General features: G+C 37.8%; 2 protein-coding genes across 7 annotated transcripts; both read right to left on the bottom strand.

The window, feature by feature from the left end:
* Nucleotides 1-775: 775 nt before the first annotated feature.
* LOC122652686 (monooxygenase 2-like) lies at nucleotides 776-11,798 on the bottom strand. Of its 5 annotated transcripts, XM_043846498.1 has the most exons (7): nucleotides 11,731-11,798; nucleotides 6,097-6,213; nucleotides 4,400-4,546; nucleotides 4,223-4,291; nucleotides 2,970-3,135; nucleotides 2,627-2,855; nucleotides 776-1,526 (listed from the first exon to the last, which is right to left on the bottom strand). In XM_043846498.1, the coding sequence occupies exons 2-7, from the start codon at nucleotides 6,174-6,176 to the stop codon at nucleotides 979-981; spliced, it is 1,239 nt and encodes a 412-aa protein (XP_043702433.1). In that variant the 5' UTR covers nucleotides 6,177-6,213; nucleotides 11,731-11,798; the 3' UTR covers nucleotides 776-978. The 5 variants fall into 5 exon arrangements, with proteins under 5 accessions (XP_043702433.1, XP_043702436.1, XP_043702435.1 ...); XM_043846501.1 differs by lacking the exons at nucleotides 4,223-4,291; nucleotides 4,400-4,546; nucleotides 6,097-6,213 and adding exons at nucleotides 10,954-11,022; nucleotides 11,133-11,279 and having other exon boundaries at nucleotides 11,592-11,764; XM_043846500.1 differs by lacking the exons at nucleotides 4,400-4,546; nucleotides 6,097-6,213 and adding an exon at nucleotides 11,133-11,279 and having other exon boundaries at nucleotides 11,592-11,764.
* Nucleotides 11,799-13,804: 2,006 nt separating this feature from the next.
* On the bottom strand, nucleotides 13,805-27,577 carry LOC122652684 (V-type proton ATPase catalytic subunit A). Of its 2 annotated transcripts, XM_043846495.1 has the most exons (21): nucleotides 27,438-27,577; nucleotides 27,204-27,286; nucleotides 26,024-26,150; nucleotides 25,607-25,662; nucleotides 25,469-25,525; nucleotides 25,176-25,287; nucleotides 25,054-25,091; nucleotides 24,782-24,883; nucleotides 24,424-24,480; nucleotides 24,210-24,281; nucleotides 24,009-24,110; nucleotides 23,820-23,882; nucleotides 23,605-23,737; nucleotides 22,111-22,217; nucleotides 20,688-20,882; nucleotides 20,178-20,264; nucleotides 19,932-20,036; nucleotides 15,082-15,179; nucleotides 14,872-14,950; nucleotides 14,327-14,415; nucleotides 13,805-14,208 (listed from the first exon to the last, which is right to left on the bottom strand). In XM_043846495.1, the coding sequence occupies exons 2-21, from the start codon at nucleotides 27,279-27,281 to the stop codon at nucleotides 14,094-14,096; spliced, it is 1,872 nt and encodes a 623-aa protein (XP_043702430.1). In that variant the 5' UTR covers nucleotides 27,282-27,286; nucleotides 27,438-27,577; the 3' UTR covers nucleotides 13,805-14,093. The 2 variants fall into 2 exon arrangements, with proteins under 2 accessions (XP_043702430.1, XP_043702429.1); XM_043846494.1 differs by having other exon boundaries at nucleotides 27,204-27,541.
* Nucleotides 27,578-27,997: the final 420 nt, after the last annotated feature.

Here is a 27,997-nt window from a genome sequence, read left to right as displayed (position 1 = left end):
TGCCTTCTTAGCAAAGTCCTAGGCGGATTTGTTCACTTAAAATTGCTCACAGAGAGCCTCTCATAACTCAAAGGATAGCGAATGATCAATTCACCATTGAGAACATTGGGGAAGATGAGTTTGCAGGCGTTTTTTTTAATATGGGAATGTGATCACTGTATGCTTTGTGAGTATTTTGGATACTTACAACTCATCTTCCCCAATCGATTTGGGGAAGATGAGTTGCATGTGTTTTTTTTTTTTTTTTCGTTTCTTGCATAGGCAATTTCGACAATTCACATTGTATTTTTAACGATGTTAGTCATAAACTGACGGAATGGGCTTATTTGTTACCGTTTGCAAACATCAGGGGGGTACGCAGAATTTTCCAAAACTGTGGGGGTAAAATTATCCTTTCATCAAACCTCAGGGGTGGTATGTGTAAATTACCCCCAAAAAAAAAGACAAATGAGAAATTCCAAACGCAATTAGTGGCTATATTTGTGGACAGCAAGGAGAGATTCCTTATTTGACTCACGATGAACCACAATTATCTCTAGCTAAAATAGTCTTTAGAAGAGAATCTTTTCATGGGCAATTAAGAGTTCTTAGGGTCAGTGTTCTTACATGTAGAATGTTAGGTAGCAGTAGCTCAAGAGGGTTGCACTTGTTCATTTGTCAAACATTAGGGCTATGTTTTGTATACATTCTCGGAAGAGATTCTTGATCTAAAATGTGTTCTAAAACGAGAAAATAGGAATAATGCATACCAAACACAACCTAGGTTTCCAATTTTGAGTGATCATGAAATCATGATCTTGTGAACTGACTTGATACAGTAAACAAGCTTACATATATCATGTAAACAGACATTTACTTCAAAAGAACTTATGTATTCACCATGATTTGATCTACTTTTAAATAACTCTGATGATCTCTATACAAATTTTAATTCAATATACATATCTCAAGGACAACCACTTCCAAAGTTAGAACAACTTAAGAGATATTGAGTGTCCCACAATCATAAGAAGCCCTCTTCAACAGCAACCCAGCTAAGAATGATGACAGCAAATTATCTCTTAAGAAACTATAGACTTTTCCTTCACTTTGTTGTATCAAACCCACCAGATAAGCTGTGCTAATAAGTTCAAAGCTTCTCCATCTCCTTTCCTTTGCAAATTTCTCCAAACCCTTTTTTATACTATTGAATTCATCTTCAACTTTGAAGTTAGATTCTCCTCTTGACTCCTTTGACAGGGCTTCGGCAAGGCACCTGGCCAGAACAACACCATCTTCTAATGCTGAACACCCACCTTGACCGATATCCGGTGTCATCGGGTGGAGGGCATCACCAGCTACACAGACATTTCCCTTGGAGATCTCTCCCCATAACAAATTCCATGGCTTCCTGAACTTTAATTGTGAGGCCACAAAACTTCCCAAGGGAGTGCTTTCTATGGCATTCTCTAAGGCCTCAGGTACTTTCCCCAGATTACTCAACACAAACTGTTTCATCATGGCTGGGTTCTCTTGTATGTCTTTGTCTGCATCCAACCATTGAGAAGAACAGAGAAAGAATCAATGAGTTAAATGTGAAAGCCTCACATAACATACCACTATGGCTCTGTCTGGTTGGATGTAAAATGAGAAAAAATGATAAATTGTTGTAACAAGGAAAGACCAATGGCATAATAGAAAATAGCTACATTTTAGAGAGTAGTTGAAAAGGAGAGAAAATTTTCTACATTGTCATATTTTTTTTTCCCATTAAATCCAAGTAAATATATAGCTACTATATTCAGTAAGTGTTTTCATTAGTAACATATATATAGTTATAGTTGGTAATGATTAGAAAAATTCTCACTTTTGTCCTTTGAATCCTGTATGAAGAATAGTTAAAGGGATTTTCTTATTTGACACTCCTTAAGTTGTCAAATAATTTTTAACTTATTTTTTTGCCCTCTTAATTTAACACACTTTTTTCCTATTTGGTGAGGTCTAAACTTGTTATTTTACATGTGTACTCAAAAAACATGTAAACAATGACGACATTGACTTAGAGGTGTCAATCGGTCAATTAGGTCTGGTTTCGATTGGGCTGAACCAGTTTTCGATCTCAACTGTGCCAAACTGAAGCTGACCCAATAAGATAGTGGATCGGTTTCGGTTTCAGATTTGCATTGGGGTAGGCTACTGGGCTCCTGTCGTTTTGTTATTGGGTTGGTTTGATTCAGTCTCAATTTTTCATAATAACAAAAAGTTATTTTTTATTGCATTTTCCAATTTTTGGATTTTTATAGGGTTTAGTTTTCTATCGGTTTTATGAAATACCAGATCGAAGCTGGTCCGCTAAGAATTCAATTCATGAGTCTGGACTGAACCGAATGGTTTCGATTGGTCAGACCGGTTCGAGCTGAAATTTGACACCCCTACTTCGAAAAATGATGGTAAGTCACTTTCAAATAATTTCAAAACTCTCTTTTACCTTTGATTTTAAAAAAAAAAACATCTTAAAAATAAGACAAGATGAAATCAAAAGAATGTTACATGTTCTAAATACACCTATAGAGGTGTCATTCAGAAAATCCCATAGTTCCCATAGTTAAATGCAGAGACTTGTAAGATGAAATAGTGAAATACTTACGCTCGGCAGATGGAGTCCAAGTGAAAAACCAATATACAGTCTTCTCATCACAAGGCACTAGACCAGAGCGAAAGCCATTTCCATAGAACTGCAAGAAATTGCGCTCAAACCCATGTCCATCCAAGTACTCTGCACAGCCCCTAATTGACCATCTCCCAGAGAATACTGGCTTTTCAAGACCCAGCCATTTTGTAACAACTGAATTCACTCCATCACACCCAATTAATACCTGAAATTGGAAAACAATGTAGTAGATCTGATAGTTGTGAGTCTTGTGAACTGAAGAAGTATGTAAGAGAGGTTTTGGTATCACTTCTTCACAGTGATTCTGAGGGGTTCTCACCTTGGTCTTGAGGATGGACCCATCAGCCAAATGCAGCAGTTTTATGTTGTCTGCTTCTTCAATAGAAACAACCTTGGAAGTGAACCTAATGGTGCCTGGTGGTAGATCCTTTGCAAGGGCTTCTAGCAAAGCTTTCCTTTTCACAGAACGAACTTCATTGCCTTCACTGCATTTGCAAGTACAAATTAATAAACTGACCACAAGTCCATCAGAAGCATTTATGTAATTGTAAGGAAGATTTAGGTGCCGTCTCAAAAGGGGAAAAAAAAAATAGATATTGGGATTTTTCTTTCTTATGAATAAAGGATTATATTGGGAGTCAATTGGATTCTGACAGTAAGTCCAAATAAGTAATACTATGTGGTAACAAAACAAATTATTTTTTGGAAGGGAAGGAGTTCCACTCAGGGTTCAAAACACGGAATTGGTCCGGATCAGGTCCAGACAACTCCAATCTGGGATCAGATCAGAATTGGGCTGAATCAGTTAGTAATAAGCGATATTCTACCCTATCCCTAAAATTTGTACATGGATCAGATCAAAATCGGGCTGAATCAGTAAGTAATCAGCTGGAATTGGCCATATTCTGCCCTAACCCTATAATTTGTACATGGATCGGCAGATTTGAATAAACCAGAATTGGGATCACCTCAGCCGATCTGGTTCTGATTTTTCAATCCTCTTCCACTAGATAGCTGGCCCTGGGGTCCTAGAATGCTCAACCAAGTTAAAGGGGCTAAACCAAAACTCAGGGTTCAAGAATTAGGATTGGATCCTGGTCAATCCGGCTCGTCTCATCCTTGTACAGAACAAGAGTGAAGGCATGTTTTGGCCAATGCCAATCAATATCTTATGGATCGAAATTGGCCGAGACCAATTTGGATCCCAATTCTGGGTTTTTAAATCCCACCAAAACTGGCCACCTAATAGGTCCACAGTCTTCCTGTCAGATACTCAGATTCCCAGTTTTTTATCAAAATCAAAGGTTAAACCAACAAAAAGGGGCACTAGACCCTTAAACAGTTGATCCACCATGTGATCAAAAGTTTATGGGAGAGGGTATTCTCTGCAAGCAGCATAGATGAGCGCAACAATGAGGTGTGATGGAATGGTTTCATACATAGAGGGGCAGTGAGATCATTTTATGTAGTGAGATCATTTTATGTGTGTGTGTGTGTGTACACGCTAGAGTACCCTCCCTTGACAGCTCAGAGAACTTTTTCCCGAATTTATATAAACTAGAAGCCACTTACTGTTTCCTGTCAGCCTTAAATGGCATATGGGAAATAGCAAGGCCAGATTTGGTTGATGCAGCCACAAACCTGCAAACACATATCTAATGTGAGTTGTTGGCCATGCCTCATTCCGGCATGAAAATGTCTAACCCCAATAAAATTGCTTAACAGAGGATCGTCTAATAGAAGAACTACCCATCAAGCTGAACGTGTTGTTCTCTGAGGAAATCACCAACGCCTACCGCATCCAAGGCCTTCCATGCATTAGCCCATAACACAAGTGCATACCCAGAGGCTCTCAAGGCGTCTGATGATTCCAATACCAAGCTTCGCAATGCCATCCTACAAAATTAATGGCATCATCTTTATTATCAAGTGGAACAAAACCAAAACCATGGCAAGTAAACAAAGGTTGCCGAGGCAACCAAGAAAATGTGCTGAGAACTACAGATTAAACCTAGAAAGCCTCATATCTGCCATTAGACATGTTAGGTGGCCGAAAAAAAAGGGTTCCATTTAAATATAAAAAGATCTCTCAATCTGGTAAATATAGCTCTTCTAAAATCCTTCTTTTTTTTTTTATTTGGGAGGGGGGGGGGGGGAATAAAAGATAGTATAACAGCTGCTACTATTTTGATTCACATGGAGGGCAGACTATAAGAATCGGATCAGAATCAACATCCAATTCTGCTTCCTTGAGCAATGCTTGTCACATGACAATTCTATGTGATTTGAGATCCACCTACAACAACAACAAATGGGGTCGGCTACATGGATTCTTGCCCTCCAATCAACTCTATTTGAGGTCATACTTGCAAGGCCTAAGCTATGCATGTCTTTCCTCACAACTTCTCCTAAGATCATTTTAGATCTGCCCTTTACTCTTTTAGTTCTTTTAATCTGAATCAAATCATTCCTCCGTATTAAAGCATCCAAAGGCCTCTGTTGTACATGGCCATACCACCTCAAACGACTTTCTCGTAGTATGTATCGGAGCTACTCCCAAACAAACTCTAATATGATCATTCTTTACTTTATCCTTCTTAGTTTTGCCACTCATCTCTGCTACACTAAGTTTTATATATATGATGATTCTTAACTGTCCAACATTCCCACACATCATAGCCAGTCGTATGATTATCCTATAAAATTTTCTTTTAAGTTTTAAAGAAATACGTCGATCACACAACACTCCGGATGCACCTCTCCACTTCATCCACTCCTCTGTATCATCTTTTATATTTGAGATCCACCTAATAACACTAAATGTCACAAATAGACCCAAAATCAGATTGAAAAATAAGCGAAAGACATGTTTCAGGAAAAGTACAGCCACCAATGGCTGTAAATATCTCCCACTATATAATATCACTTACTGTTTACCAGGAAAAATACAGCCATCAATGGCTGTAAATATCGAGTCTGGATCAGCTACCCACATGGGGATGGGTGGGGACAGATCTGAACTCTCCATGGGGGTGTGGGACCCACCTCTAGTCAAATCTGTCCTCACCCATCCCCATGTGGGTAGTAAATCTGAACTCATAAATATCTCCCCCTGTATAATACCTCCTACTGTTCACCGATCCCCAATCAAGACCATCCAAACCCCTCTGTTCTCCCTTACTGTGGGTGTGGAGAAAACAAATTTTTATCGCCCCCAGTACTACTGGGATGCGTTCTGGGGGCGATAATTTTCCGAGGAAAACTCAGGCCAAAAAGTATAGGTGTAGTAAATAGTCCCCACCGTGCACACATGGGCGGTGCTGCACCGCACGATGCGCACAGCACCCCCAGTAGTACTGGGGGCGATAATTTTCAGGGGAAAACTCAGTTCAAAAAGTATAGGTGTAGTAAATAAACCCCTGATTGAGAAAGAGGAAGTAGTATACCTGTGAAGTCCTAGGGATGTAGTGAGCCCTGCTATTCCAGCACCAACTATTACAACGTCTTCAACCACCTCTGTTCTCATTTCTCTACTACCACTCCCACTGTGAGGTTGTTGCAGAACAAAATTGTTTAGCAGAGAGAGAGAGGGTGGGAGTGAGGAATGGAGAGAAAGATAAAGGAGCAATTGGAGGATGGAAATCAATGATAGCTACGGCTGATGGTGGAACTTACGTCAATAATGGCTGTGCTGACGGTGGAAGTTACGTTTCGAGGTGTAATTTTGAGATATGTCTATCTAGCTTGGATTATTATGCAACTAGACGTTATTGGGATCTCTAATCTCTACTCTGTCATTGCCGTCTTTAGTCAAACTTTTACTAGTTCCGTAACTCACCCAAATAGGACTGACTAAAGAGGGGAAACCAGGATTGGATTTTACAGATTTTTGGGCTGTCGTGATCAAACTGAAACCTAAAAGCATTTAAAACCTCTCATTGAGAATTGGTTTCTTAAGAAACTCTCATTTGATTGTTTTCTTAAAGTAAGGTTATGCTTTTAATTGTTTGCAATTAGAGACAAAACTGATACTTCGTTCATATGGTAGCATAAGAATGAAACCCGAAAGTGATCAAACAGAAGTAATGTTCAGAGAGAAACTCAAAAGCCCAAAAAACAAGAGGAGACAAGAGAAACTGACATCATTCGGCATCAGCTTCTTCTCGGAGGCCTCTAACTTTGGTCTTCTTAGGGGCGGACAAGTAAGAGAAGGAACCACCGGTAATGGATGATTTGAACTTAGGGGCCGGAATGAAGGATCTGGCACTCCTCCAGCCGTGGCAGGAGCCGGAGGGTCCAGTCCAGCAAAAACACCCAAAAACAGGGGTTATGGTCATTTCATATGGGCCCACTTGGGTCCCACCTGTGAAATGACCAAAAACCACTCCTGTTTTTGGGTGTTTTGCTGGGCTAGACCCTCCAGCTTTCGTCACAACGGGAGGAAAACCAAATTGAAAAATGAAAGGGGACAGAGGTGTCTTTTCATATGAAAAAGAGAGATAAAATCATGGAAGCGTCGGCATAGACCACACACACTCGGAGAGAGTTCTTTTTCCCTTATATATATCACAAGTAGTGTCTATATTTGGATAGGGAGAATGTTCTCTGATCTGGGGGCGTAGGCTGTACCTAGACACATGGGGGGTGGATGCACTGACCACCTTGCCCCCCTGAGTGGCAGGCTCATGTGTCTGGGTGCAGCCTGCACTGCGGCACAGAGAATATGAGCCCATTTAGATAAATAAGGACCGATTCCTTCTTTGACTCACGATGAACTACACTCATCTCTAGCTAAATTTATCTTTAAAAAAAAAATCTTTTCATGGGAAATTAAAGAATTATGGGTCAGTGTTCTTACATGTAGAATGTTAGGCAGCAGCAGGCCAAGAGTGTTGCACTTGTTCTTTTGTCAAACATTAGGGCTGAGTTTTTTTTTATGCATTCTCAAAATAGATTATTGATCAAGAACGCAGGTGAGAAAAGAGGAAGAATTCAATTTTAAAATATGTACTAGACTCAGAATCTATTCCAAAAATACATACCAAACACAGCCTATGAGCGATCACGAAATCATGATTTTGATGTTTGAGAACGAACTTAATACAGTACACACGCTTACATATATCCTGTACACAGACATGTACTTCAAAAGAGTCTATGTATTCACCTTGAGATGATCTACCTTTAAATAACTATGACATCTCTAAAAATTTTAATTTAATACATATCTGAATGACACTGGAAACAGCCTCTCAGAGAAAGTAGGGCTAAGGCTGCGTACATTATGACCCTTTCCAGACACCGCAGTGGCGGGAGCCTCGTGCACTGGGTACATATCTGAATGACAAATTCCTCTCAAACTAAGAACAACTTAAGAGATGTTGAGTTTCCCACAATCATAAGCAGCCCTCTTCAACAGCAACCCAGCTAAAAATGATGATAGAAAATTATCCCTTAAGAAACTAATAACTTTTCCATTACTTTGTTGTATCAAACCCACCACATAAGCTGTACTAATAAGTTCAAAGCTTCTCCATCTTCTTTCCTTTGCAAATTTCTCCAAACCCTTTTTTATCCTATTGAATTCATCTTCTTTATCCTCAACTCCTAAGTTAGATTCTCTTCTTGAATCCTTTGACAGGGCCTCGGCAAGGCACCTGGCCAGAACAACACCATCTTCTAATGCTGCACACCCACCTTGACCAATGTCCGGTGTCATCGGGTGGAGGGCATCACCAGCTACACAGACATTTCCCTTGTAGATCTCTCCCCATAACACATTCCATGGCTTCCTGAACTTCAATGGTGAGGCCACTAAACTTCCCAAGGGAGTGCTTTCTATGACATTCACTAAGGCCTCAGGCACTTTCCCAAGATTACTCAACACAAACTGTTTCATCATGGTTGGGTTCTCTTGTATGTCTTTGTCTGCATCCAACCATTGTGAAGAACAAAGAAAGATTCAATGAGTTAATTGTGAAAGCATCACATAACATACCACTATGGCTCTGTTTGGTTGGATGTAAAATGAGGACCGGAAATGATAAATTATTTTAAGAAGAAAAGACCAATGGCACAAGAGAAAATAGCTACATTTTAGGTACTAGCTGAAAAGAATGTAAAATTTCTAGTCATATTATTCTGCTAAATCTTAGTAGTATGATTGAAAATTGAAATAAAATATAGCTACAATATTCAGTAAGTTTTAGTTTTAGTAACACAGTTATTGTTGATAACTTGATAATGATTAGAAACATTCCCACTTTGTCCTTTTAAAACTTTATATAACAACATTTTATATCCAACAAAAACTGAGCCTATATGAAGAGTAGGGATTTTCTAATTGACACCCCTTAAGGTGTCAAATAATTTTTAAATTTATTTTTTTGTCCTCTTAGTATAACAAACTTCTTCTTTTAGAAAAGGTAAAATTTTGTCATTTCACATATGCATTCAAAAAACATGCTGAGACAATGGCATTATGGAAAGTGCATTTTTAAATTATTTTAAAAAACTATTTGGGGAAAGTTTTCATACACGGCTGTGTAAGTCGTTTATGTGAGAGGGTCTCTCACAAAGAATTGGAAAAGTCATAAATCCCCACCCATTAATTAATGCCTTGAAACTCCCACCCTCTCACATACACGACTTACACGACCGTGTATGAAAACTTTCCCCAAACTATTTTTACCCTTGACTTAAAGAACTTTTGGGAATAATAGAAAAGAACATGAAATACTTACGCTCGGCAGATGCAGTCCAAGTGAAAAACCAATATGCAGTCTTCTCATCACAAGGCATTAGACCAGTACGAGAGCCATTTCCAAAGAACAGCAAGAAGTTGGGCTCAAGGCCATGTCCACCCAAGTACTTTGCACAGCCCCTAATTGCCCATCTCCCAGACAGGACTGGCTTTTCAAGACCCAGCCATTTTGCAACAATTGAATTCACTCCATCACACCCAACTAATACCTGAAATTGGAAAACAATGTAGTAGCTAGATCTTATGGTTGTGAGTCTTGTGAACTGAAGAAGTATGCAAGAGTCTTTACTAGAGCTTTTGGTATCACTTCCCAAGAGTGATTCTGAGGGGCTTTTATCTAGAATAATGATAATCAAATTTGGCACAAAATTGACTACTTGGTGAAGGGTTTTTACCTTTGTCTTAAGGATGGACCCATCAGCCAAATGCAGCAGTTTCAAGTTGTCTTTTTCTTCAATAGAAACAACCTTAGAAGTGAACCTAATGGTGCCTAGTGGTAGATCCTTTGCAAGGGCTTCTAGCAAAGCTTTCCTTTTCAAAGAACGAACTTCACTGCCTTCACTGCATTTGCAACTCCACAATCATAAATCATACACAATTCCAACTATGCATCAGAAGAATTTTTGTAATTGTAAGGATGATTTGGGAGCACCGGGGGGGGGGGGGGGGAGAATGATATTAGGAGCCAATTGGAGAGGGTTACCGTTGCACCATGGCGACCTAGTGGTCCTAGATTTGAGTCAGGAAACAGTCTCTCTGTGAAGCGGGGGTAAGGCTGCATACAGTATGATCCTCCCCAAACCCCACAGTGACGAGAGCATCGGATACTACATATTATTTTTTATTGGGAGCCAATTGAAATCTAGCACTAGCCTGAATAAGTATTACCATGTGGTGTAAGCAAAAATAATTCTTTTTTTTTTCCTTTTTGGGAGGGGGGGGGGGGGAAGAGAGTGGGTGGGAGAAGGGGCTCCACTCAGAGTTCGAAAACCCATAATCGGGATCTAGATCTAGATCCCCCCCAAAAAAATTCATGCTGAATTGGTAAATAATAATTGGCTAGAATCAGCCATACTCTACCCTAACCCTAGAATTTGTACATGGATCGGCCAATTCGAATTGGTCCAAAATCGGATCGGCTGCGATTTTTTAATCCTCTTTCACTAGATAGCTGGTCCTGGGGTCTTAGAATGCTCAACCAATTCAAAGAGGCTTAACCAAACTCAGGGTTTCAAGAATCAGAATGGGATCAGTTGATATTGATTCCAGCCGATTCCGCTCATCTGATCCTTGTACGGAAACTAGGATTAAGGCTTGTTTTGAGCGATTTCGACCAATTTTTCATAGATCAGAATCGGCGGGGACCGAGTTTTGAAACCCTGCCAAAACTGGCCACCAAAAGGGTCCCTGGTCTTCATGTTAGATTCCCAGTTTTTGGTCAAAATCAGAGGTTAAACCAACAAAAAGAGGCATCAGACCCTCAAACATTTTGTTGAACACTGAAATTAAACTTTTACATATAATACTAGAAGCTACTTACTGTTTCCTGTTAGCCTTAAATTGCAAATGGGAGGTAACAAAGCCAGATATGATTGATGCAACCACAAGCCTGCAAACACTTAAGTAATGTGAGTTGTTTGGCCATGCCTCATTAAGCCCTGGAAATGTCTAGCCCTAATAAATTTACTTAACAGAGGATCCTCTAATAGAAGAACTAACCCATCAAGCTGAACATGTTGTTTTCTGAGGAAATCACCAATGGCAATTGCATCCAAGGCCTTCCATGCATTAGTCCATGACACAAGTGCAAACCCAGTAACCCTTAAGCTGTCTGATGATTCCAATACCAAGCTTCGAAATCCCATCCTACAAAATTAATGGCATCATCTTTATTATATATTAAGTGGAACAAAACCAGAACCATGGCCAATAAACATAGGTTCCAGAGGCAACCAAGCAAATGAGCTGAGAACTATTTTAGTGTCTACAGCTCTGGATTGTGGATTACCAAAAGAGGGGGAGGGGGAAAGGCCTCGGAGAAAATTTGCCAAACACAATTCTACTCCCATTTTGTTCCCGTAGAACAGAAAATCAACAGAATCACTCCCGTGGAGTGCAACCAAATATAGGAGTAACACAATAAACTGCTGATTGAGAAAGAGAAAGTAGTATTTTTACCTGTGAAGTCCTAGGGCTGTAGTGAGCCCTGCTATTCCAGCACCAACTATTACAACGTCCTCAACCATCTCTGTTCCTATTTCTCTACTACCACTCCCACTGTGAGGTTCTTGCAGAACAACTTTGTTTAGCAGAGAGAGAGAGAGGGGTGGGGGGTGAGGAATGAAGGAGAGGAAGATAAAGGGGTAAGGATGGTAATAAATAATTGCTGCTTATGGTGGTGGAAGTTTTTTTTTTGTTTTTGGTGCAAAGATCTAATCATTTCCTTGAATCAAAAAAGGGGATATACTGTCCAAGATCTCCTCTAGAAAGGGGGGGACCAAGAAACAGCTCTCCGGATAAGAAAGAGCCCATTTTGAAATCTTGTGGGCTAACACATTCCATCACAACTAACATGGGCAAAACTACAAAATATGAAAGTTAGGTTTCAAGGTTCTCGTCTTAGGTATGGACCAGACATGAGCATGACATATCGAAATACTTGTATGTTCTCTCTATCTGACTTTAAATTATGCATCTAGACATTATTGGGATCTCTTCTCTCTACTCTCGCATTGCCATTTGTAGTTAAATTTTCACTAGCTTCCATAAATCACCCTAATAGGACCGACTAAACAGAAGAAATAAGGATTGGATTTTACTTGGATCGAAAAGTGAAGAAGAAATTCTCCTTCTCCAATATTTTCATCCATTCTCTTCTATTTTTCTTAAGCCCAATTTATATGAATTTTATATTAAATTAATATGCATTAATATAATTGAAAATTTTTATAACTAAATATATATATATATATAATGGTTAGACACATGGAATTAGCTAAGCATTTTATTCGAACAATGAATCCAATAATGCAATGGATTTATGTTGTTTGTCTATGAATGAACGAGATGCTCAATAATGAATCCACTTTTCATATAAGGTGAATATCATGAGAGAAGGAATTCTGAACTTGAAACATGTTTTGTAAATAATTTACAAAATATATATATATATATATATATATACTATATTAAAAGATTTTTCAAAATGCTTGTGTTCAATCAGTGATCAAGAGTCCCTGCATATCATGTGTTCAACGGACTATGGAGATTAGTGTAATTATTTTCATGCCCGTATATCCATTAGTTATATTGTTTAAGTAGAGGGGCTAAAACGTAATGAAACTCTATCCTTGGAGGCTTAATTGTTATTTTTGCTTAAAGTTGTCTTAAAATATAGATATCTTCAATCAAGAAATAAATATAAGAATAACTGAATAAAACCACCCAATAAGATCCAACCATAGGACAACGATTTTTTTTATTTTTAATTTTGATAGATCCACTTGGCAAGTTGAGTGGAGAAAGGTTACAACACTCAAAATGAACTCCAAACTTTGTAGAGAACCAATGATTCTATACTCACATGTTGATTTTCAATTCAATTAAACTTGACCACGTGACAAAATTACACTTCAAAATTTCACTAGAAAAATGAAAATGTTTAAAAAAAAAAGCGTTAAAATCAAATGCATAACTAAAAAATCAATATACATGAGAGGGTATTGGTTGAATTTACTCTAAAATTTGACATACAACCCCTTCAAATCAGGCCCTATTCACCTTCCAAGTAAACACAAAACGTCTCTCTCTCTCTCTCCAAAAAAACATATTCAAGGCTAAGGAGGTAGAAACAGGAAATATAATGGAGTTGAGATCATCAGTCTCAACGACTAGTCTTCCCCCTAAAAGCAGCTGCAAGACAGATCCAACAAATTTTTTTTGCCAGTAAAAAATTCAGACAATCACCACTAGTTCAAGGTAAGATGTTCATATGCTCGTAAATAAAATCCAATTCCTGCTCATTGGACAAATAACCCTAGCTTGTAACTAGTGCTCAAATAGTTATTCTCTCCAGTAACATTATCTAATTAAAATCTCATCTCTCATAAATAAATGAGAAAAAAACAAAAACTAAAATCTCATCATTAATTCATTTACTTAAAAATTTAATACCATATAATCATAATTTGGGAAAACATCTGAGAATATTTCTTATTAGTATCAGAAAAATTCCAACCAAAGTTGGTCCTCTCAGTTAGACCTGAATGCATGAGTTAAAACGGCTACTGTTCAGAGGAAAATGAAAGTTAAGATTCCACAAACAACGGATACTACACAAAGATTCTTTGGAACTGAACTGGTGAAGATCATTTTGTGCAAACAAATTGAAATTCTATGAACTGAACCATATCTTATTACAAAGGTATAACATATGAATTAATAGAGTTGGTCTCTTATTCTAAATTAATAATAAATGAAGGCAAAAAGATGAAACACCGCGCAAATTTAATATAAAATGCAACGCCCAAACGCTCACTACAAAAGACACCATATGGGCCCACCATTGATGTGGTTCAAACAAGATACAAATGCTGAAGCAGACACCAGTGTCTTAGCTGCAGATCAGCATCGCCACAGAGATGAGAGATGATCTACACAAAGCTGAGACAAGATACTCGATCATCGAGTTTCATCCTCAAGGTTACGGAAACCTGCAATCAAGTCTTCATGTAGCTTACTAAATTTTGCCACCAGAGCTGCCTCCCCTTCTGCTGGATCCTCAAATTTCTGGGACCTGTAGTGTTCAAGAATTATCAGTTACTAAATGATTCCCATAAAGAAACTAAAAGCAATGTTTTATTCCTAGGTCGCCATTGTTTTTCCCCCTTATAGATTTCTACTGTTTTACTTACACTAATCGGTAAAAGAGATCTCCCATCTTGTGTTTGATAAGGCTGTACGTTATTTTCTGCCCATCCATACCAGCACCTCGCTCTACCGCCTGCAGAATTCCATCAGTATTGGTACCTCAAGGATCTCACATCATTTTATTCATAAATAAAAATCGATGCTATTTTCGGACCAAAATGTTACTAATCTGGAGCATTTTCACCATAAGATTATTCAGAAATCACATGCAGAGTTGTACAGTAAGAAGAATCACAAATTAGACATTGATGCTTAAAACCACCTGATAATTTCTAGTGCATGTAACTACACTCAAAGTAGAATAGGTTTAAGAGTATCAAACCTGAAATTGATCCTTTCCAGTAGTGAAAAGATTTTTTTCTTAAGAAGAAAAAGAAAAAGAAAATTTGTTTTGTGGATATAAGTGAAAAGTGCTGGTCCGTAATAGAAGAGAACAAACTCAGGAATTCAAGTGAAACAGAATACACATCTTGACAATCGGCAATAATAGAATAATTATTCACAAACATCATAAAAGTAGAGGCCCTACCTGATTGGCCAAATTGTAGAAATGGATAATGTTGCGCATCATCCAAACCGACTTGTAAAATGGGCAAAATTTATCGTATCTGTTACATCAATATAAAGTACATGAGGACATACAAGCAATGTATAAATAATGTAAGAACTGCTTGCAAATACTCATGAAGTGACTTATCAAAAAAAAAAATACTCATGAAGTGAACCCCCGGCTACTTACGGAGTAAATGCATTCTGGGCAAGATAGTCCTCCCTCAGAAGCTTAGCAGTCTCCAAGGTAATCTTATCTGTTTCTGCCAAAGCATCTTTACCGACAAGCTGCAATGTCATAAGCACAGCCGTAAGCCCATCAATGACAACCACAATTACAGAGCTAAAACAGAGATAAGAGAGGCATATTATCTAATGCTTCAGACACTTGGCCCACGCAGGGATTGTAAGTTATCTGACCATATACTCATTTTTTTTTTTTTTTTTTTTTTGGGGGGGGGGGGGGGGGATGAATAAATGTTTGTTAAAGAGAAAGGAAACAAGGATAGACAGATCAATATCCCAGGAAAAGGAAAAAGAACGAACTACAAAACCACCCCACAAGGATATATGAGAGACAAAAATGCCCTTATCAAATGTATCTTCCAGAGAATTCAACCAATGATGAATGTACCATAATCCCTGCCTCTTAATTCACCTTTTCCCTTGCAAGAGGTGTACTTCTGGAATACTTCATAGTTAATAATCAAGGCCTTCCATCTACTTTATTTTAAGTTTTTTGATGAAAAAAAACATACTTGCCAATAATCATTTTTTTGTTGAAACCAGGGTTGGCAACGAGTGGCCCAGACTGATGTTAGGGCCAGACTGGGTTGCATTTGCTTAGTACATTTAAGCTTGACAGAATAGGTCATTTACCTAGACAGCACAATGAAATATCATGAATCATGCCACAAGGTTGCAAGTTTGACTCATGACCAAATGTCCAGCTAACTCATAAATATGATAAAAATGATAAAAGGGATTTTCATAAGGTGGGCAGGCTGGACTAGGCAACAAGCACAAGAAATATTTTTTCAGGGCCAGGCCAGGCTCACTGACAGACCCCAATAGTATTCCGGACACAGGATGCACAAGGTTGCATGATAGTTCTAGCAGATTGTGGTCTCCCGAGTAGAAAAACTGGGTCGAACCAGTCCACTGCACCTCATGCTGGAAGTTGGAATCAATAATCAGCATCTTGGATTTTTCATTACAAAAACTTAATATGAGGCACTGGCAAAGTGGAAGTTGACAAATTTTTAACAATTCTATCACTGGTAACTTCCCAAATGAAACAGCATATTCCTGTGGCAAGCTGATCTACCTCAGTCACCATGAGCATACAGACAACTTCCAGGACATTAATGCAACCTCAGCCTCAAACCTTCATTTAACTAAACAAGCCTGAGCCAAGTGAAGGTGGAGAGTAACAAGTAACTAATCGTCATACCATGTCACTAAGTTCTACCAAAATATATTATCATACTTTAACACCAGTTTCATTTTTGCATCGTTGGATTTGGGCCATTCATTTTGGACCTTAGGCTTGCAAATACAATGAGTACAAAAGGGAGTGAAATGTCAGCTAAGCTCATGTGGAGCCAACCCAAGACGAAATCCCTAAGGCTCCATCTGGTTGCAAGGGAAATAAAGGGAAAGGAAGTGAAACCAAATCAATACTAAGTGAAAACTTTAGTAAACATTATCTCACATGATTGTGCAACCACAAAACATTCCAAGTCTGTTATTAAATTGACTTTACTTTCCAATTAAATCCCCAAGTTTTGAAAAATAAAATAAAAATTACATGATGCAGATCAAAGCATGAAGAAGACCAAATAAGGGAGGAAAAAAAAAAGGTTACTGTTTACATGAACAGTACCTCGAGACACTGTTCAAGTGAACAGTGATTTGGGGCTGATGTGGACTACTGGCTTAGGGAGTTGATTTTGGTGTTATTTTTATTATTAGACATTTATTTAGTTTCCTATTTGAGTTGTAATCCTAATTGGGAATCCTAGTTAGAGTCTAATTTCTTACTTTGATTAGGATTGTGTTGTTTTATTATAAATACCATGTATGTGGCTGAACAGAAAAGTGACAGATTGGAGAAAAAGAGTTATTGATGAAGTTGTGAGATGCGGCAACGGTGAGACACCGTGGGTGAGAGGATGATGGGCTGAGATAGCTGATTCTATTCCCCCCTTCTATATCCCTTTCTCTTCTTTCCTGACCTTTGATGTTCTTCTTCATATGTAAACAGAAATAGCAATAAAAGAGTTTGAGTTCTTCATTTTTTTGTTGTTTTATTGTATTGATCCTGCTGCAATCGATCTCCCGTTGGTTTTCCTAGTTCGAGGTCGATTTTGCATAACTTAGAATCAAAACCTACTATGGTAAGCCATGAAGGTGGACGTGCACAACAAAAAGCTTTGTCTAAGAATGATCAAAACTCGAGGACGAGTTTTTTTTTTCAAGATGGGGAGAGTTGATAATGCAAAAGACAACCTCGAACCAAGGAAACCAGAAGGAGATTGACTGCAGCCACGATCAACACAATAAGGATGAACAAATTGAATAACTAAAGCTTTTATTGCTTTTTTTTTTTTGTTTACATATGAAAGAAGAACATAAAAAAGGATAAGAAGAAGAAGGGGCTAGGGGATGGCTTTCTCAGCCTGGGTCTCTCACCCACAACTATCCCAATTGTTGAAACAAGGATCTTCTCCCATAAACGATGGCAACATGGCCTGGAAATTCTATTCTCCAAAATCTGTTTCTATTACAAGAGGGGCTGCCTATTTAATGGAATAGGTCAGCTTACAAAATTAGAAACCTCAAAAATAGTAACTTCTAAAAATAGAAACCTAATGAAAATAGAAACTAGGCTTTATAGTTCAGCCAACATGCAAGGAACAAAATTAGAAACTTGTAAATATAGTAACTACTAAAAACAAAGAAATAAAATTAGAAACTACTAGATTAGACTTCATAACTAAGAAACTATTACAAAAATAGAAACTAAGTTAATAGCAGCTTCTAATAGAATATTCCACTAACATCCAACAACTAATCTTCACACTAGCTGTCCATATCAGCCCCAAATCACTGTTCATGAGAACAGTAAATTTTTAAAAAAAAAAATTTCTGTCTTGGTCTCTTATCTTCTTCATGCTTCTCTCTGGGCTGGGGCCGCCTTAGGTGATGCTCCATCGAACCAACAAAAACTTGCCACATCATCAGACCAAGCTACTTCTCACAGCAGTCGAATCCCACACAACCATGCTGGGCTGGTTTTGGGGCTTGTTCCTATGTGGATACATATGGACTTGTGATCTACATCAGTTGATGTAGATCGAAGCATGAAGACCAAAGAAAAGAAGTTACTGTTCACGTGAACAGTAACTTGAGGGCTGATATGGACTACTGGCTTAGGGAGTTGATTTTTGGTGTTATTTTTATTATTAGACACTTATTTAGTTTCCTACTTGAGTTGTAATCCTAATTGAGAATCCTAGTTAGAGTCTAGTTTCTATTTTATAGGTTTTATTAATTAGTTTCATACTTAGATTAGGATTGGGTTGTTTTATTATAAATACCATGTATGTGGCTGAACAGAAAAGTGACACAGATTGAAGAAAAAGAGCTATTGATGAAGCTGTGAGATGCGGCAACGGTGAGATACTGTAGGTGAGAGGATGATGGGCAGAGATAGCTGATCCTATTCCCTCCTTCTATATCCCTTTCTTCTTCTTTCCTAACCTTTGATGTTCTTCTTCATATGTAAACAGAAATTAGCAATAAAAGAGTTTTAGTTATTTAACTTTTTGTTTTTTTATTGTATTGATCCTGCTGCAATCGATCTCCCGCTGGTTTCCCTGGTTCGAGGTCGATTTTGCATTATTACATCTGAAAAATATAATTACGAAGTATGGTAAAAGTTTTAGATAGGTTTATACAATGATGATTACAAAGCTTTCCTTTTTCTTTTTAAAACTGATTTCACTTCCCTCCCTTTCCTTTACTTGCAACCAGACAGAGCTTAAATGAGTTTTATCCAATCCTTGTCACAAGAATAAACCAACGTGAGAACATAGTACAAGATCTCGTAAAAATTTCGGTTTCGTGAAGTCTTGAAACGAGATGGTAGGCGATACAGGATTTGTGTGAGATCTCGGGTTATATCTCGATCTCGGTTTGACTCGGTTCTATAAAAAGGCATTGTAGATTACGACCTCAACTCAAAATCTCGTCTCTGTCTCGACTCTCTCGCTCTGTTGTGAAGGAAAACACCTCCAAGTGAGGGTTTTGGTGCTTTTTTTTTTGGCAAATCCCACATCAACTGAAGATTAAAGCTTGGAGAGTCAAGATTGAAGCTTCAACATCAAATGAGGGAGCTGCATTGCATCTCAAGAACATCAAGTTTCTAACAATTATTCACAAACCATCATCATGTATGATTACGAATATGATGCCTAATGCATAAATGGTTTATGGTTTGATGTTTTTTAATTCCTAGTTCTTAATTAAGTTGTTTTACACCACTACTTTAATTATGTGTTCTAAATATAATGTAGAATAGCCTAGGGTCCGAAGTCCAAGTACCAATTTGGGTTTGAATTTTGGTAAAAACTAATGTTTCCATTGTGTTTAGAAGGCCTAAAATAGGATGGATGTCAAGTTTCAGGACCTATCTTGGCCATATGGCCACCGAGTCAAGATAGGAAAAAATACACCAACTCGCCAAGATCTCGGCAGAACTTGGTTTCGTGGCCTAGCGAAACCGAGACCTAAAACCTTGGGTGAGAAGGCTCAGCCTCTTAACAGACCTAACAAGTAACTACAACAAATTGAGGGATTTAGGACCATTTTGTTTAAGAAATCTCATATGGAACCTCCAAGTGGGTAGGTCTAGGACCTGGCTAAAATATACCACAGCTCAGAACAGGTAAAGTCTTAATCTTAAACTTTAATCTTGACCCAGTATATTTATACAACAGCTCGGGAAACATATTTTAAGCAAAATTGAATACATACCTGGACAATTTCATTCAGGTCATCCTCTCTCTGCAGCACTTCACGTGCTTTTGTCCGGATTGCAATAAAATCTGGATCAAATTGCTCATAGAAAGACTCTAAGGCCTGGAAATGCAGGGAAGGATATGTGAGAAACATGCAAAATAGTCCAATGAAAAAGCATGATATGTCATATACATAGTAAAATTTCTATTTTATAATCAACTCTGGAATGTGGAACATAGTGGAAATATTTTAGTCACAGACCGTTGAGTACTTTGAATAAGAAATAAGCCAGTTTACAGATGGGAAGTGTTTCCTCTGAGCAAGTTTCTTGTCCAGACCCCAGAAGACCTGCAAAAGATTAAAAAAAAAAAGAATAAGTACAATGTTGTTTTCTATGATGGGATCATGGGAAAATAAGGATCCATCCTGCCTGCCTCTGCCTCATATACCACACCCATTTATCAGTGGGACTCAATGATCACTGTCTAATGGGGCACAAAAAAACATTCTAACTAGGGCATGAACCATACGATAACATCTGCAATTTTCCTAATTTTCCTTTTCCTGACCAACCAAAAAAATGTGGGACCTTTGAAACATTAGGAACATCTCTCCTGAGACCCACTCATTGGTGAGTATCAATGCTTCAATAACATCCCATATTAACTGCAAAAAGAGTATAGTTTTTTCCGATCCACCCAATTTCAAGTGGTGTCCGTAGTGGATGGCATTTGAAATACGACAGAAAACATAAATGAACATCCTTATTACCTGAACAATACTGAGGGTTGCAGATGTCACAGGATCTGAGAAATCTCCTCCTGGAGGAGAAACAGCACCAACAATTGTGACACTACCAGTACGTTCTGGCCCACCAAGACACTTCACTTTACCCGCACGTTCGTAGAAAGAGGCTAAACGTGCCGCGAGATAAGCAGGATAACCACTATCTGCAGGCATTTCTGCCTGGAAAAAAAGAAAAGTTCCAACATTAAATTATGTTCAGGATTGAAAAAGCATTAAGTGCTAGTAAGTAGCTAGAAGCATAAGAACAATGCTGAAAGGAATTATGAGTATAGCTAATCAAAATTAGAATGACTAGTACACCTAAGCTAAAAAAACATAACCATACTTGCACAATTCAGACATTATTTGAGCAATTCTACTTTTGAGGTTTGTCTTAACTTCCAAAATCTGAATCAACTTTAATATCTTACTCACAACTTTAATTCATTTTAGATCTTATCAAAGCGAGCCATAGTGGTTCTAGGATGGTTGCATTTTTCAATCCACTGGCATGCATTAACATCAAGTAAGAGCGTGTTTAGAAACTTATAATATGGGTAAACTTTAGAAGAAGACCATGCAACGGATCTATAAGCTATTTTCAACCATGGTTACAGCATAATAAAATGTTATAATTTTTTAACCATATTAGACTCCTCACTTAAATAGAAACATAATATAAATTCTGGACAAACTTCAGCCCATTTTAGAAATGTTCCCAGACTGGGCCTTCTTCACTCCTTTTGCCTTGTTTGTTTTCTCATTGAGGGGAGGGGGAAAATTATGCTGTAAAATTAGTACAATTTTCTCACGTCTTTTTCCTGTTCATGGAATACTACTTTTGACTCTTTTTTTGTTTTGGATGAGTGGAGGCGAATCAGCTGTAAAATTAGCTGATTTTTCTCATTCTTTTTCCAGAAATTTCATGGAATAAGTTCTTCCCTGTAAAAGTCTTAATTCAAATAAATTGTTTCCTTAGTTCCTCAGAAGTGATCGTCTTCAAATAAGTTTTCACTTAATTCAAGTTATAAAGTAGATGATATAGATGGCAATGTTACCATGATAATATCGTAGGCTTCTTGTAAACAGCAGTTAATTTTATCTAAATTACTTTCAACTTACTAATTCAAGCATTATTAATATTAGATCAGAACACAAAGATGCATGAATCACTTACACTTAACTTCTGTGCTGATTAATCTACAATTGCATCAACCAGGACTGATATTAATAAAAAAAATAAAAAAGGGTAATTAGGCGATTCAACCAACAAAGACCTAGGATATTATTAGGAAGATACATGCTGCCATAAATGACAAACTTTGGTGGTTGATTTACTGTTAGAGCTAGGATATCATTTTCAGAAACAAAATAGGGAGGAAATTGTCCAACAAAAAGAGGAAATTACCAGACGCCCTGATATTTCACGCAAAGCTTCTGCCCAACGAGATGTCGAATCAGCCATCATACTAACATTGTAACCCATGTCTCTGAAATATTCAGCTATCGTGATGCCTGAAACAGCCAGATCACATCAGCATAAGAATACAGTGAATTCCATCACAGTGTTGTGCATAACTGAAGACATCAGCAGGAACAGTCTACAGGAAGGGCTTTCTTTTCTACCTCCTTTTTCAACTAATGAGGACAAACAAGTTCAAGTGTACACAAAATATTACAGCAAGGTAATGCCTCAGGATTGGCTGCCTAGGTCGTTCATGGGCAATACCGACCCAGGTAAATTTGGGTTTGCCATGCCAGTGCAAAAACTGATATTGCCAGTGGATCAGCCAATCCACCAAGCACTACAGATTGGATTAGTCCCATCCAACCTTGATCAAGATCAAGTGATCCACACCAACATGCATGATTCAACATGCAGAGGAAAAAAGGCACACACCTGTGTGAGCAGTGGAAAATAAACCGAATTGTAGGTTAAAATAATTATAAAGAAACAATGCAAAACCATACTTCACAAAAACATCATGGAAAAGAAACAGTTAAGAGAAAATGAGCCATTCCCATATGTTTCTTCGACACAACTGGACCTGCTCCAATTCAACCCTAAATGGTTTTGGATGTGATACCTCTGATTCCTTTTCTTTTCTTTCTTATAATAAAGTACATTGAATATGCCCTAATGTTCATTATGTTATCATTTCCTTCAAGTCATTTAGATACATTGATAATTACAGAATCTTAATTTTTATGGTGCGCACTCAGTATCCATGTTGTATTGTAACAAAATGCAACATACTACAACACCATGTTTTAAATTGGAAAACATGCAGAAGGCATGAATATATGCAAACATGCTGCCACTGTCACATTAGCCGAAAAACAACTTGACGAATCTCCAAGCTGGCAGTTGAGCACACATTCAAAATTCTATAAATACTAACTATCAAAAAAAGAAAAAGAAAATCTATAAATGCTTTCTGACTCCCCCATTTTCTCAGGTATAAGTGTATAACCAAGATCTTGCATATCTGGCAGTTCGTAACAGTAAAGAAGAGGCTTTCCCCGTCAAGTTGGCCTCGAGATGATTCAGTCTTCAGATGCCCTAGGCTACTGGATTTCTTAAACACGACCCACTACGTAAAGCTTTCTCAGAACTAAATAACTGTTAAAGCATAAAAATATGCTTCACAAGCAAAGTGGCAATATGCCTCAAAATGAAGTCCACTTTCATCATATAACTCTAGCCTCGCTTTAAGGCAAAGAGTATTAGAAAATAAGCATTCACAAAATTCAAAACAATAAGCACCTGTATAAACTTAATCTCCAATAAGTTGAGAACTAAAATGGCCCAAAAAGTATTTTATACATGAAGGAAATCTCAGGGCCATACTTTAAATGGGAATAGGAACACCATCCCGGCAAGCAAAAGCAAAATATTAACCTGTATAAATGGAGGCCTCTCGAGCAGCGACAGGCATGTTGGAAGTGTTAGCTACAAGTGTCGTGCGCTTCATGACGGATTCTTCACGGCCATCAGGCAATGTCATAGTCAATTGAGGAAAATCCATAAGAACCTACAAATTTTCAGAAACAGATTAACATTCAAAGACTATCAAAGGACTGAGAAACAAGGGAAAGAGCAAAAGAACTAAATACCTCTGCCATTTCATTTCCTCTCTCTCCACAACCAACATAAACCACAGTGTCAGAATTAGAGTACTGCACATAAACAAAAACCTTATACATAAGAACTCCACTAGTCAAGCTTTTATCATCCCCGGACAACAAAAGGAGAATCTGGGGTTGTTACCCAGGCATACTGCAACAAATAAACGACCAACCCACCTTAGAAAGAGCTTGACTAATGACTGTTTTCCCACAACCAAATGCTCCAGGAATGGCACAAGTCCCCCCAAGAACAGAGGGGAAAAGGGCATCGAGAACACGCTGCAGAAAATATTCAAAACAAAGAATGAAGAACTCCAACTTAAAACAAAGCAGTCAAGGGTAAAAGCATCAGAAAATGTATTTAATTCATTATATTACCTGTCCAGTCAAGAGAGGTGTATCAGCAGCAAGCTTCGATGAAACAGGCCGTGGTGTACGGACAGGCCAAGTCTGCAGAAGGAGTAGAGCAAAACAAGTGTAAGAAATCATTATATGAAAATTTTGATTTATCCCAAAAAAAAAAAACAAGTATGAGAAATCAGATATCCAGATCTAAGTTGAAGCAATAGCCAAAGTAAATAATTTTAATCACCTGAAGCATGGTAAATTGCTTTTTGACACCCTGAAACTCGAGCTCTAACACAGTATCCTGCAAAAACATATGGCAGGTTAAGCATTTACAGTGATGAAACTAAACACGCCATAGTGAACACACAGAACACAATGGTAAACATTAGACTATAGACTAAGAAAATTAAGAATCCTCAAAGCAACTTCCTGTCTCTCTCTGAGGAATCTGTGATGCATCCCAAAGTGTTAAGCTCTAGATCAACACCACTAACAAGCCACAGTACAATCTTCGGAATGGGGAAAGGAAAAGAATAATGAGTAAATTGACCATCAATGCATCTAGAGGACTTTTACAAATGCAAAGGATTTGGCTAACAAACCTTTAGTGAGTATTGACCTGCAGGTGCAATGTAAGTGATCTTTCCCATAGCATCAGGAGGAAGTGCAACATGGTGTTGCATCAAACTGTTCTCAAAGACATTCTGCAACACAAAAATAAATATTTTGAGACTTAGATGCTACACAAAGTGAAACAGCTGAGCAGTGTACTACCACACTAACACCACTGTTATTCATCTCCCCCCCCACCCCACACGCGGTCATAAGAGACCTCAAATATTTCCAAAAGTAGTATTAAGGCCATCAAACTTACAGCATATAAATCTCCGCCAGTTAGAAGGTCTCCCTCACCTGCAGCAGTAGAACAACATGAACTAATCAAGTATCAAGCATATCCAGTCAAAATGCCATTATGATGTTATGTTAAAAGATTACCTAATTTCTTGGGTTGGAATTCCCAGAGGATATCTTTGTCCAGAGCTGGGACAGAGACCCCACGAGGTATATAGACATCACCAGATTTTATAGCAATAGTTTTCAAAGGCCTCTGCAATAAACAAGGAAACCATTAGCTCATGTCAAGTGATGACTTGAGCTCCTGATAAGACAAGCTCTTTGACCAAAATCTGTTCTTCCAATAAATAAGTGTAAAGGAAATATGGAAGGAAAGGGATGAGAAAGTCAGGTATTAGATCCAATGATATCTACAATAGCAGCTAGAAGCAAACCTGAATACCATCGAAGATGTTCCCCAAAATTCCAGGTCCTAACTCTACTGAAAGAGGCTGCATGACAAAACATAATATGCAACATGAAGTTATCAATAAACTCCATCTCTAACAAAAGCAAAGCAAACCTAGAAGTACCTTGTGTGTTCGTAGAACAGGATCATTCACCATCAGACCAGCTGTTTCTTCATAAACTGACACAAGCAAAAAAACAGTGTTCCTTAGCACTGGGATTACGCAGGTTCCAACCGAAGTACTGCTGAATGAAATAATGAACAATAATTACTCAAGTCTTGACACTTGTATAGTTCTCCCCCCCCCCCCCTCTTCCCCCCTTTTTGGGGGCTTTTGGTAATGATATTTTTATTCACCAAAAAAAATGAACAACAATTACTAACAGAAGATCACAGATACACAAAATATGACGAGGATACAGAAACTAAGGATGCAAGGATTAGAAGAAACCAGCGGTATGACACAAATACCATTTTCAGGAAAAAAACCTATGGAAGGGAAACCACACACACACACACACACACACACAAAAAAAAACACCTTGGATTGTAGCAGAATCTCCTTCCAATCTAATAATTTCCCCAATAAGGTTGTCATGTCCTACACGAACAAGTTCATACATAGCAGCCCCTGCCATTCCATCTGCAACAACAACTGGTCCTGATACCTGCAAAATGATAAAAATTGTGAAAAAAATAAATATAACTCCAGGGAGTTTTGTTATGGTTTAAAATATTCAACTGGATATAATTGAAAACATGAAATAGTCCCTTACACCATAATACTATTAAACATGAACCTTTTTTAACATATGCATGACATGATAAAACTTGCCAAAATTTAGCAAGATTTTAAGGGGAAAAAATAAAAAGATCCAGTAGGCAGTCCATCCTCACAAACACCATCTTAGAATTTTTTTTCTATTTAAATATTTTTTTTATTTTTTTAAATGGAGCATAAGTCCTAATGAGGATTGCAGGTGAAGAATAAAACAATAAAAGTAAGAACAATACAGTTAATGCCCCAGATATCAATAGTCAAGTTCATCCAAGGCTAAACCCGAAAAATTATTAAGTCAAACTCTAATTATAGCTCTAAAAGTAGTATCAATCAATCCTGTACAACACACTTTAAACCAGGAGAAGGTGAACATAGTCAAACAAAGTACCGTACCACCCTCCCCTTCCCACCCACCCCCTCCCTCTCTCCCCAACCCAAATTTCTAATAAGCTTAACCTTATTAAGCAAAAAATCCTAACTAATCAGTACCTTCAGAACAACCAAAATAGATACGACCACTTCAGTTCAACTAGAGGCTACTGATTGCACTCAAAGAATCATTAAAAACAAGGGGAGTGGAATCTTCTTAAGATCCTCAAAATTCAATCGTTTTTTAACTATACTAAAATCCAATACAATTAAAGTGATCGAAGTAGAAAAAGATACTGATCACGCTCAATAAATCCTTAAGAGAAACAATTCAGAATCCAGACGATGCCAATGAATTCATTATAAAGAGAATAATCATTTTGACTACTCAAATTGACGACGGAAAATTTTATCCGGAACCAAAATTTGAAATAAAAGATGCATTAGAAACATCAGATATGCAGGAAGAAGAATGAAATCAATCCATTCGTTGATTCGTATAAACTCAACCTTAAAAAGAGCCCAAAAAACAAGAAAATGATATTTTATTTTTTTTTTAAAAGGCCTATACCTTGCGAACGTAGCCATACTCGCTTTCCTTCTCCGAATCCTCAAATGTCGTCAATCGAGATCCAATGATCGACGGCATTTTGGCTAGCGGATCCAACAAGCAAACAAGATCGAGCTCAGAGATGACTAGAATTACGATACTGATAACCAAATCTGCGAGAAAATAACAGAAATACAAGTTGAATAAGATCTGCTAATAGTACAAGTGTTTCGGGAAATCTCGGGAGAAATTTACTGGGAAGAATGAGAGGATTGGCTCCCCGACGGCAGCGAAGAACCAAGATCCGAAGATGGGGAGATCAGCCTTCGGAGAGAAAATGGCAAATGCGCACACACAATTTCCGTGATCATTGGAAAAAAACTATTTTCTGAGAACTCTGTACTTTTTTGTTCGTAATTGCCTCTTTGTTCATTTAAATTTACATTTAATGCCACTACTGGATCGTGCAGACATGTTCCACAGCAATGCATTCCCATCTGCAGACCATTAGATTGGTATCTTCAACAAATTTAAATATAAGCCCTCAGGATAGGATCTCCAGTGGACCCACAGTAAATATTTAATGAAGAATGAAAATGACTGATTAATTTGACAACTTTTTTGTTTGCTTTTAGAAAGGGATATACTCTTCTACCAAAACAAAAAAAAACAAAAAAAAGGGATCGACTCGTACCAAAAAAACGAAAAGGATCTACAACTGTTTTTTGGTGGAAGCGAAGGTTTTTACACCATGGATTTTTATCTCCTACAATTCTGAAACCCTCTAATTTCCCTTCAATCCCTCACATGGGAGC

The sequence above is a fragment of the Telopea speciosissima genome, chromosome 2 (genome assembly GCF_018873765.1).
Source record: "Telopea speciosissima isolate NSW1024214 ecotype Mountain lineage chromosome 2, Tspe_v1, whole genome shotgun sequence".
Lineage (NCBI taxonomy): Eukaryota > Viridiplantae > Streptophyta > Magnoliopsida > Proteales > Proteaceae > Telopea > Telopea speciosissima.
The sequence above is the reverse complement of the archived record's forward strand: the minus strand, read 5'-3'. Positions and strand labels throughout refer to the sequence as shown.

Bases quoted from the DNA above. Each gene is read 5' to 3' on its own strand.
- LOC122652684 (XM_043846495.1), bottom strand. From the start codon at position 27,281: ATGCCGTCGATCATTGGATCTCGATTGACGACATTTGAGGATTCGGAG. The intron at 24,111-24,209 runs GTAATATAATGA...TATTTTCTGCAG, and splicing joins CACCTCTCTTGACTGGACAG to CGTGTTCTCGATGCCCTTTT. The intron at 20,883-22,110 runs GTAATTTCCTCT...CTTTTTTTCCAG, and splicing joins GTGAAATATCAGGGCGTCTG to GCAGAAATGCCTGCAGATAG.
- LOC122652686 (XM_043846498.1), bottom strand. From the start codon at position 6,176: ATGAGAACAGAGGTGGTTGAAGACGTTGTAATAGTTGGTGCTGGAATA. The intron at 3,136-4,222 runs GTAAGTGGCTTC...TTGCAAATGCAG, and splicing joins TTTAAGGCTGACAGGAAACA to TGAAGGCAATGAAGTTCGTT. The intron at 2,856-2,969 runs GTGAGAACCCCT...TTCCAATTTCAG, and splicing joins GGTCCATCCTCAAGACCAAG to GTATTAATTGGGTGTGATGG.